Source organism: Protobothrops mucrosquamatus, unplaced genomic scaffold (genome assembly GCF_001527695.2).
Source record: "Protobothrops mucrosquamatus isolate PMUCROS unplaced genomic scaffold, P.Mucros_1.0 scaffold_109, whole genome shotgun sequence".
In the NCBI taxonomy this organism is placed as follows: Eukaryota; Metazoa; Chordata; class Lepidosauria; order Squamata; family Viperidae; genus Protobothrops; species Protobothrops mucrosquamatus.
In genome coordinates, this window is record NW_015386185.1 from 51,377 (window position 1) to 63,782 (window position 12,406).

Here is a 12,406-nt window from a genome sequence, read left to right on the forward strand (position 1 = left end):
AATAATGGAGTTCCTACAATCCAATGTCCAGGAACCAATGAATCTCACCAACTCTTGCACTCAACTAGAAGGATGTAGTTTCACTTGGGCTTATCGAAAAGTAACCCCTTCCTTTCCCTATGTTAGAAGATATGGTTTGCATCAACTGGGAAAAAAACAGTTTGAAAAATCAATGTTGGAAAGCCTAGAATGGGATTGACATCTCAAGATTATACTAGATAGATAAACAGGGAAAGCAATTGTTGAACAACTATTATAAGCTTTTTTAAAACATTGTTTTGTTTTTTACTTGCTTTTAAATAGATATAGGACTATCTGTGTACGAAGAGTTATTTTACATCATTTCTGAAAAGTCACTTATACCACTAGAGGGCAGTCTCGTAATTTTGTGCAGCCTATATTTTCTATTTTTAATTAAAAGATATGCAGGCTGCAATATAGATGGATCATAATTGACAAGGAAAGACAAAAGATTGTCTCTTCAAACAAAAACTAACAGAGCCAAGCACATCTATGGATTATGCTTTCTTTTGTCTAAAACACTGTGCTAATTGACTGAATTTACCTTTTTTTTATGAGGAAGCTTAAACTAAAGCAGACTACCAAACTGTCGATTCAACACTGCTCACTGTTACTCTGCATGACATCTGTCACATACAATATTTTATTCACATTACTTAAATTGCTAGATAGAGCTCAATGGTGCCCTAGCATTGTGTAGAATTTCCTGCAAAAGGCAAAAACAGAAGAAAAAGAGGAATGCTGGGTGCCTGAACTTCGGTATGATTCCATGTGCTCTGCTGAATCTCATTCTGTGGAAACCAAACAGGTATTTCTTCATTTCAGAAAAATAATGATGTTCAATTTTGCTTTGAATCTCTTGCATGCAACCTTCCATTCACAATAGGGCTGAATGCCGCTAAGACCAAGCCCTATTTGCTCAGTTCATTCCATCTTGACAGATAGAACAGGACACAACCTATACCGTATCTCTGAGGTTGGGAATGGTGTGTGGGTGTGTGTGGAAAAAGCACAAAGGGGGCTCTCTTCTGTAGGGGACAGCCTGCTTTCAGGAAACAGTCAACCTGTCAGCCCGCAGGAGACTCACAACCACAGTGATATAGCAGCCACAGTGAACACAGGTTGCCAAGCCTAGTGGTTTGTATTGGTTCAAAGACATTCCGTAATTTGATTATGCATATGATTAATTCGAAAGTAGCACCCAAAAATGTTCATTCAGCTCAAGTCGTATGAAAAAATAATAGTAAAGCAACATACACAAGTACTTCGACCACATTTTTGTTGGCTTCTATACCACAAAGTGGATTTTGCTAACAATATTTTGCATGTTTACATTCATATACTTTACACAGCTTTATGACCATTCCTGGAGCTGTATTCCAACAACAAATTATATTGCCTTTACAATACAACATCTTTGTGAAAAATAATGCACTTTCAATTAAGATACTGGGATTTCTGAAAAACCTTTATTTTGTACAAAAGGATTTTTAAAAAAAAAAAAAAAAAAAGTCTTACAGGTAACTGTATACCTTGGGTTACAAACCATACATATATATATATACATTTCACAAGAAACAAGGAAGCACAGCTAATTCTTTATTATAGCATATGCTCCTAGCAGTGTTACACAGGATGCTACCAAATACGTGACAAAGCCAGTATCTTTTTAAAACATGAAAGGCTTCATTTAAAATGGGTCACAACCATAGCTGAAGATGATGTTCAGGATAACTAGCAGATCCTCAAATATATCTGCCTTTGTTCTGCCTGAAATATTTACTTTTAAGCAATGCTGTGGAAACAGACCTGCATTTTAAAAGATCCATCTAACTGATGCATCTATGGATAGTCAAAAAAAAAAAATCATCCCAAACTGAAATAAGCTATTTACAGTATAAGGCATGTCTACAGACTGAATTAAAAAAGGAAGGTAAAAATTAAAAGGAGAAGAAAGGCAAAGTGGGAGAAAACTGTTGACATGTAAAACATTCTGTAATTTGCTTTCTCTTTCCTTTTTTAAAAAAGTATTGTGTTCAATCTAAGTTAATGCGAAGGCGAGAGGAATTATTATTTAATCATGAAGGGATGAAAGGGTTAACTGTAAAATACACGTCAAGATTTTAATAAGGATTAATAATAAAAAGCTTCAGCCTGCCGCTTTCACTAGATTTTGTAGTGGTGGCTTTTCCCTTGCTTAGGGCAATCCATCTGTTAATTTTGACTTGCAATGCAGTTAAGCTCTTCCTTCTTATTCTCTCTCTCCCGCCTCTGCACACCCATAACCAAATAGACTAGAATAGCTACGAGGAGGCTGGCACATGTCTTACAGAAATAGAACAATTCTTTTCAGAATCTCTTAGGTGAAGATCAGTTGTGCTGTCATGGTGTGGGATCTCTTCCCTGTTGCACACAGAAGCAATCTGGTGTACGTACAATGGAGAAGTTGGTACAATGAAACCCTTGGCAATACAGTTATTTATACCTATTTTATGTGCATGTGTAAAATCTGTGCATATTTTAATGCACTGATTTTTGAGCTCTAGCACTGAATGGGTGAAATGAAAGGGGGGAAAAAGCAGTTGATCTTGGCTGTGACAGAGATTAGTAAATATTCATTGTTAACAACTGATCTGCACTCTGACCAATGCCAATATTCTCACTGGGCCAAACTAGCCTTGTTTTCAATAAAAGCAGTGAAGTACCCTCTCCCATGAGCCCTGTTAGACTGACGCTGCAGTTGGAACTGTCATCTTCACACAAAAGCAAAGGGGCTGGGCTTTACAAATGCAAAGCCTAATTGGGAGATCTCCATGTCTGTACCCTTGACATTTATTTAAACCTCATCAAAAAAATAGGAAATAACCAAACTAATTAGCAGACTGGCATACAAACTATTATTTGTTGGGGTAGAAAGCATATTCATATTCAGCTCTAGAAAACGACAATATTACTAATGACAATGTCAAAAACAGCATCAATACAATCTTCCAGCAGGAGGATGAGTTTGATTTTTATGCACTGTTTTATAAGGGCAACATACCGGCCCTAAATTACTATTATCTTTTTTAATTTGAACAAATATAAAGGGAGAAATGCTGTGCCTTAAAATCCAATTGAAGAGCCAGGACTACATTGAAAAACGTATGTACCTGTATAGAATCTACATAGGTAAATTTTTGCAGTAGAAGTATTAAAGTGTGGCTGAATAAAATTCAATATTAGCATAAGTGAACACAAATATATTAATTAGTAATTGATATATGCAATAGAATACGCAGACCATTTAACTAGCTACTGGAGATTTCCAGATTTCATTTTTCAATACAAAATCCCTATCAAGGAATTCAAGCTCACCAATGTTATTTGAGATCTATTAGCACCGCTCATTATTTTAGCAGTACAATCTACTGATCATTAGCCAGTCATTAAAATCTGAGTAGCTTTTATATAGGATCTGGCATATACTCTCTATATATAGCATAACTACAGTATATATTGCTCACAACCCACCCATCTCAGCCCATCTTATTCTGGGAGCATTTTGCTCTCAGTATTAATGTAGTATGCACTGGTTCCAGGAAGCTATAATTGTTCTACATGTCACTGAACCTAATCCCATGCTCCGATGATGCTAGATATACACATGAAAATCTTACAGGAGTTTTGCAAATATTCTAAAGCTCTAAAAGATATATATTTTGGCAGTCTATTCCAAAATTCATCAACTATCAAAATCAAAGGGTCAGGTTTTTCATGTCCATGTTCATCACTCAAAGTGAAGGATACTCTTTTTCAGCACATATTACACTAAAATAAGTTTTGTCAACATTTATATGTAAATGCAGTGTTTACCAAATTTTAGAAATTCATGGTAATGTTGCATAGGAATTACCCTTAATCTACATACCTTCTGCAAATGGTTTAAGAATCTAAATGAGTCTTGGAGACGAGCCTTCCACATCCTAGGCAAATACAATTCTAGCCTTTACTGAGGAAACACTTCTTTAAAAGCACACAGTATTTAGGTAATTACATTTTCATTGCAGTTTCTTTTGATATTTATTTGCATTTACATGCTGCCCAACTCTGAAAGCCAACTCCATTACTAAACAATGAATGATTCACCTTTATTCATAAGATAAAGTATCAGCTTGGATTTATTTGAGGAAGGTAGGGTACTAAGTGTGTGTGTGTGTGTGTGTGTGTGTGTGTGTGTGTGTGTGTGTGAAGCAACCTTTTGTGGACCATTGGGCACCTTTGCGATTTTTGAGAACATTTCTCAATGGCTACAAAAGAGTAATTTATTTATTTTTAAATGCATTAACAGAAGAAAACAGGTGAGAGAGTTTCCAACTATGCTTTATAACATCTCTGTTACTTTTGCCTACTTACTGAGCTTGTAGACAAATTTTAAAACTAACTATCCATTGTTTTTATTTTCTAGACCTGTCTATTTGACTCATGTGAACCCAGATACATTCTTGTAAATAAAAATAATGCTAAAACATGGTTTGCAGTGGAGAAACCCAGCTTTCCATTGTATGTTTTAAAAGCAGGGGTCAGGGAACAAGGATCAATAGAGGGTTCGTAATGCTTATTACTGCTGTGCATTCCCCATCTTGATTAACAAATACCTTGTGTTTGTTAATAACATCCAAAGGGAGAACATTTTTAATTACCTGTGCAAGTCGCCTTTTTTCTGTGTTCTCTCTTGGAGAATTAGGAACGGTACAGAATGGAGCGTATTGTGCAAAACCTGAGCTACAAATTCCATAGCCATCTTCTCTTTCCTACAGAGAAAATTAAGACTGAAAAACGTTTGTGACTACACATTTTTATATCTAGTTAAACACATACACACCATTAAAAAAATTTGCCACCTGAAAGATTTAAATGCTGGAGTAACAACTACGATATAATTTTTAAATATGATGAAGCTATCAAGTAAAACAAAATGCCTTTCATATATTTGAGCCTTGACACCTGAGGAGAAAGCGAAATAGTGCTCAAACTACTTGATTTAAAAATGAATACTGAACATACAATACACTGAATATATGGAGTCTTGATACAATGCCTCCCGTACTTTTAAATGATACTCTTGGAAGGCTTAGGGTGCTAAAATAATGCTGCCATTTACTGAACCAAGGAAACCTAAACAGACAACTATTCCTGCTGAATTATATTTCTCTGGTAAAAGTCACTTGCCTTAAATTCTCAGCTAGAAGCAAAGGCTTCAATTGTGACATCAAAGTAATCAGCTTTATGAAAACATACATCCTGTTATAGATCTTTGAAGACTTCAGTTTTTTTCATGATAAATATGCAAACAATAAAGAGATTATTCAAGTAGATGCACAGAATGACAGAGAGTTGCCAGAGGGCTTGTTATAAAAAATGCATTGTTGAACAAAGGGCTAAGCATATTTCAAAAGTCATTAAAAACACAAATCTTGTGGGATTCATAAGGTATATACTTCAAACTGAAGCAAGAAACAAGGTAAGAAAGTACAAATTTTGCCACATACCTTGTGTTTCAACTTACTCTTCACCTCTTTTATTCCCTGTTTTGCATGATTTTTTGCCTGGGGGGAAAGAAGAGGAAAGGAAAAAAAAAACTAACTGAATCTGCAAAACAATGGTTTGATACTGCCCTAGATGAAGTAACATAGAATTTAAAATTAAAACTTTCACATTGTGTGGTATAGCAAAAAGAGATTGTTTTGTTAATTTCATACAGGATTGCTAACAAGGTTTGCATTAGGTGTGCAGTAAGGTGTGCATTAATTGCTAATAAGATGTGCATTAAGAAATGGATTGTGGCATAGGCTTAATTGTGTTATCAAAACACACTAGTTAAATTGGTATTTCCTTAATGTAGCATTCTTATGAAATGGTGTTATCGGTAGAAATAAACTCTTAGCTTGGCCACAAGTTGAATAGGAAAAAAAGCTCAGGCAGTAATATTCCAGTCTAGCTCTTTTTATATGCAGAGCCATGTCAAAGTGTTGTGTTTTTCATAGTTACTATTATTAGATTTACACTAAAGTTTCACGCCACATCTTCACATCAGCCTGAATAAAAATGACAATTATAGTTTGCTTTTTAAAACAGGTGAAATAATCATACTAGAAGCAAAATAATTGTAAAGAAGTGTGGTTTTTCTTTCAGAGGCAATTCTAACTTTAAAGAGGAACAAATAGTATTTCAATTCACTTTATCATTCAACTTCAAATTCTTGCAACTTATTCTTCAAACAACTATAATAGGTGGCTATTTTTCTATTCAAACTAAAAGCCAAATTATAGATAATGAAGCTGTTGTTGCTGTTTCCAACATGTCCGATACTTAGGAGATTATATTTATATTTATATATATCTTTATATTTGCGAACTACTCTCCTTAGGACCTAATCTAAATAGAAAATGCACCTAAATACAAATCTAACTTAGGATGAACTATACAGGAAAAACAACCAGCAGCCTATGACTCACACATGAATTTTAGCCCCATTGTATTGTTCTCACCAAGCCCCTGCAACTCCCCAAATTCCCCCAAACTGTGCAATGCTAAATTCTGTTTTCTCTGCGAATTCATATTCCTTGTAGCATGTAAAGGCAAAAAAAAAAAAAAGGTGGGAGGGGCAGGGGAATGGATTAAAAGACTACCTTATGTGAGCCATATTTGATATTTTAAAAACGTTTGCATGCACTGCAAATAATTATATCCTCTAATTCAGGGGTTCCCTGAATTTCGCACCCAAGGGGTGCGAAAACTTGGATTTTCAAAATTATAGTGCATATGCATAATTTGTTGCCGTTGTTTCGAACTTTTGTAAGGGGTGCAAGAATATATCAGAAGCGTTTTAGGGGTGCGGGATAGAGAAAATGTTGGGAGCCACTGCTCTAACCGCACACTCAGCTATAAATGGGTGTCTCTAAACTTCATTGTTTTCAGCAAACTAACTTAAATTTCAACAGTATAGTGTACACAGATTGAATGTATCCCAATAAAAAGAATGAAGTTTTCTCCAGCAAGTGCATATTAAATATACAGATGTTGCTTGACTTCTGTGAGAAGTAAATGTAGATGTATGTATGTATGGTATGTATTTATGTTTAGTTGGTGTATATACAAGGCAACCTTCACGACTAACTGCCTAATGAGAATACTATGATAATCACCATACTTGATTTTCCACTGGCATCTGGACAGTATGTCTTTGAAGTTATTGTTTTAACTATTCACATTTCTGCAAAGTCATGACAGGACACCAAGATGGAAACTGAAAACTAAGATGTGCCTTATTAAACTATCACCAGTGAAATGCCCAGAAGGTGCTACCAATGGGACAGTACATAGGCAATTTTTCAAGGATTCTCTTAAAAAATTGAAGTCAGCAGTGAATACAGGAATAGATTCATCGTTACAAGATTATAATGACCAAATAGAAACCCAGTGGTGAAAAAAAGAGAGCAATTTTTTTTTACCATTCCATTAAAGAACTGTATATAAGTTATAAATGAACACATGAATTCACAGTACTTTGAATGTATTTACCTGAAATATGGCCTCAGTGTAATTTTGAATGATGTAAATTTAAAAATTCTCTTTTGAAAATGAAAGTAAGGAATCAATTCATTTATTTATGATTGAAGCTCAAAGGACCAGGAAGCGATTTTCAGACATTTTCCTGGTTTTGGTTCTCAGTGTTCCTTCACCCACAGCATCTTCCCAACACTAAGATAATTTTCATATATTAAGGAAACCGGTTGTAGTGTGATATACTGATTAAAATGTTAGAATACCATCTAGGAGACTAAGATTTAAATTCACCAATTAGATAGCTCTTCGGTGTTAAGTATCCAGATTATATCCATCTGGAACAACCTCAGGGATGAAGTTGGATATTACTACAGTACTCACAAGAGAAACTCACTGTATAATGTTTAGGTTCACCACACTCTGATTTAAGTTCAGAATAGTGTGGTAAATAGTGTGAACCTTAGAAGTGTTATTAAATCAAATTGCTGGTGCCCATCTTTAGGCAATGTTCACAAGAAATCTTAGTTATTTGTTAATGTTCACAAATTCACACTGATCCCTCATTCAACAAATACTCTCATTTTGTGTGGTCCATCAAATTATTAGTCATTGCTCTGCAATTTGTTGACTCATACCTGGCCAATCCTTTGAAGCCATTATTGGCATAATAAAATTATTAATTTTAAAATGTTTCTTGCAAATCATGAACTCTGTACCGGATCATTTAACTGCGAATCAAATTCCCTTTCATCAAACTCAAATCGATATTCCAAACTTTGGTCTGACAAAAACTAAGCCTTGGCCAAAGCATGGTAATTTCAATTTACCAAAATACTCAAATCTGTAATGATTCTTCCTTCTGAGAACATTTATTCATCAAAGAGTACAAAAGGAGTATTTGAAAAAGAAAAAACAAAGTCACTCACTAGTGAATTAGCCTAGGTTTCAACAAACAGTACAAAATAAAGATAATTCTGTTCTGATGTCTTCTTGCTTATCAGTTAAATCCAGCTTTAGTGTCAGCAACATAATCTTCCTATGGAACCAAATATGTTCATGCTTTAATGAGAGGTCCATTTGGTCGTAACTTTCATAGGCCTATTATCTGATCCACTCCTGGCTGACTCTCAATTTTACAAACATAAATTCAAAAATTAATTTATTTGGTAAAGCATAAGGTAAAGAAATATCAGATCTTAGAATTATTGAGAATAATAATAGGCTTCTGCATTATTTTGTTCACTACTATTAACAATTCACTATTAGTTCCCAAGAGGTGGGTGAACTCTGTCACTCCCAATATATATATAAGAAAGATGATAGGCACAATCCTGTCAACAAGTAGTCAATCAGCCTTTTGCCAATAATTGGCAATTGTTATGCTAGATTTCTCTACTATAAACTTTTAGACTGAATAAACCTGAAAAACATCTTGCCCCCAGAATAGGCAGGTTTCAGATCAAGACATTTCAGTATGGATCAATGTGCAGTTCTACACCATTTAACATCCTTATATTGCTTGGATTGAGATTCTGTTCCCACTGGAGATTTTAGAAGAAATTAGTCACAACACCCATTGACTACTATCTTCCAGGCTGATAATTTTGTTATATTAAAATACAATTACAGAAAATAGTGGCAGTTACAATGACCCATCTACATTATCCCTACTTTTTAAAGGAGGTAAACAAGGATGTATTCTTGTACATTTAATTTCTATATTAATGATACCATTGTGACCTTTTCTAAGCTGGAACTTTATTCTACAACTTTAGCTATTTGAGCTGTTTCTATTTCTTTATGTAGATAATGTAGTTATTTTATCTGTAAGTTAAGTGGGCCTATGCAGTTGCCAAGTTCTTTTACTGATCTATTGCTCTAGGGCAGGGGTGTCAAACTCAATTTCACTGAGGGCCGCATCAGCATTGCGGTTGCCCTTGGGGGTGTGTGGCCAGAGTGGGTGCAGCCTACTGGGTGGGTGTGGATGGAGTGGGTGTGGCCTACTGGGTGGGCATGGCCAGTTCTACATCATTTGCGTTAAGTGTGCCTGTGGGAGCCTGGGACAGATCTGAGGGTCTCTGGCAGAAGGGGGTGGGACTGGGGCAAGTGCCAAGGCATGGTCCACCGGGGCAAGTGCCAAGTTGGCCACCACAAAATTGTACATTGGCTCCCGGCCGGCCTGGGCCAGGGCCAAGGCAGCAGGGGCCATTCCCTCACTGTTTCCAGGATGGCTTCGCAGGCCACATGAAACCACTTCGCGGGCTGCATCCAGCCCCTGGGCCTTGTGTTTGACATGTCTGCTCTAGGGAATTTCTTGAAATTAATTATTTAATTAATTATTTTTAATTTAATTATTTAAAAGTAAATAAAACTAGTTTAGATAAATAAAACTATTTAGAAATTTTACACTTCTTTAGAAAGTACTTTAACGTTCCTGATCAGATGGAGAATTTTAAAAAGACCAGTTAACCAGATAAAGGACTTCAACTATCTAGGTATCCATTTTCAACCTTCCGCCTGCTGCAATAAACAACTGAGCTCTATATAAGAGCCCAAATAGCATCCAATGTGATGCTTAAAATCTGTAAGCCATCAAAGCAATAATCACATCCCTGAAGCAATTAAATTAAATAGATCCAAGGGGCTTGGTACCCAGCTGTGATGCCCAGCTGTGTGTTAAGAATGCTTTGACTTTGGAAGCTATCCAGTTTAATTTTTAATTTAATTTAAGTTTTTAGGAGCTAAATTTTGGGTTCTTGCTCAACCTCAAATGCCCTAACTTGCTTAGTTTGGCTGCAACTCTCCTGAGACCCACCTAAAATTTCAGTGTCTTAGTTTTACTTGAAACATTTTTTTAGGAAAGCATCCTTAGTTCACCTTACTCCACTAAGTAGATTTACCTGATCCCTGACAAAGTTAACTGACTTTAACTTGGCTAATTGTGGCTGTTATGTCCTGGTTGTATAATATCTTGACCCAGATAAGGCCTTGACTGAACTTAAACAGAGGATCTGGGATTTTAAACATCCAAAATGGCAGGATTGAAGTTACTTTTATCGTGGTACAACTGCTGAGTCCCTCTAGAATGATCCCTAGATACTTCCAGAAGTATCTTACATTTTCCTCACAGGAAATGTTTTTACCTTGGTCCATTATGAAAATAAAGATAGATATACCAGTCTCCCACATGGAAATTTCATATGTGCATGGATCAAATCAGTAACAGTGCTACTGAAAATCCTCCATTTTATCACCATGGTGTTTGGAATGTATAAACCTCACCCATCTTTGAAGTCAATTCCCCCCTGAACCACTTAGGAGTCAAATGACTTAAAGTTTAAAAAAGCCTTTAAAATGCTGCTCTTTTCAAGGTGGAGACTTTAAACCAGAACTTGATATTGGCAAAAGGTATGGCAGTGCTGGATGTTTTAACTGTTAAAGTATTATTATTTTAGTGTTATTGTATTGTGATTTTTGTTACAGTTTTATTTGTAGGAAGCTCAAGTATAAACACTTACCAAATAAAAATACTACTACTATTCTATTACTACTACTACTGCAACAACTCCTAGGCCAGTGGTGGCGAACCTATGGCACGGGTGCCAGAGGCGGCACTCAGAGCCCTCTCTGTGGGCACGCGTGCCGTCGCCCCAGTCCTAGGCCTTCAGCTGGGTTTTATAAAACCTTTTTGCTTTAGGCCTCCGCTGCCGTGTGCAAAAAAAAAAAAGGTTCAATCAATCAGTCAATTTCAACTTCTTGCGGGAAAAAAAAGATCTTGCAAAGTTGGAATTGATTGATTGAACTTTTTAGTCCCACCCAGTCTGCCGTTACCACCACAGCCACGCCCACCCAATTGGCCACACCCAGCCAATGGGCCACACCCACCCAGCACTCGACGATGCATAAGTGGGTTTTGGGTTGCAGTTTGGGCACTCGGTCTCTAAAAGGTTCGCCATCACTGTCCTAGGCAGAAGAGGGGAGAATCTTAGTACAAAGAACTAAAGAACTGAAGGAGTTTCACCTCTAGATTCAGTCATTGTTTGGGTGGTTCTGCAAACAAGTACTGTACTGTATATGACATAATGAGTAGATTGACATGACTCTCACTAATCTTAATGTGTTTGATTTTGCTTTCAGTGACTTGAACTCTCCACTGAGGATTGTAAACCATGGTTATAACTTCATGTTATGCATAAACTAGGCCACTATAAATTGTTCAAATTATGGTTAAAGCAAACAACAGTTTAGTATAACGTAGAGTTAGAGCAAGTATTTTGCAGCACCTTGAAAGAAAGAAGAATACAGATAATCCTCAACTTACAACCATGCATTTAGTGACCATTCGAAGTTACAATGGCAGTGAAAAAAGCGACTCATGACCATTTTTCACACTTACGACCACTGCTGTATCCTCATGGTCACGTGATCAAAATTTGGACACTTGGTAACTGGCCTATATTTATGACGGTTGCAGTATGTCAGGGGTCACCTTTTGTGACCCTCTGACAAGCAAAGTCAACGGGGGAAGCCAGATTCACAACCTTGTTTTTACCAACTTAACGCAGTGATTCACTTAACAACTGTGACAAGAAAGGTCGTAAAATGGGGGCAAAACTCACTTAACAACTGTCTTGCTTAGCAATGGAAATATAGGAAATGTGGTTGTAAGTCCAGGACTACCTGCACACACAGATCTGCAAAAGTGAAACAAGAAAAGAACCATCTCTTACATATTGGTATGCTGTTTTCACAGCTGGAGTAGCTTTGTTCACTGCTGTGTTGATCAAGGCTCCTCCTTTCTGAAATCCAATATACATATACACTCATAAACATGGAG

The 12,406-nt window shown here is 36.3% G+C and overlaps 1 protein-coding gene across 1 annotated transcript in view; it reads right to left on the bottom strand.

Moving 5' to 3' along the window:
• Nucleotides 1–12,406, bottom strand: part of DENND1B (DENN domain containing 1B) — a 192,107-nt gene that overhangs the window by 20,488 nt on the left and 159,213 nt on the right. The window contains 3 exon segments of the mRNA XM_029284173.1: nucleotides 4,704–4,814; nucleotides 5,553–5,609; nucleotides 12,300–12,368. Of these exon segments, the coding sequence (XP_029140006.1) occupies nucleotides 4,704–4,814; nucleotides 5,553–5,609; nucleotides 12,300–12,368 (237 nt within the window).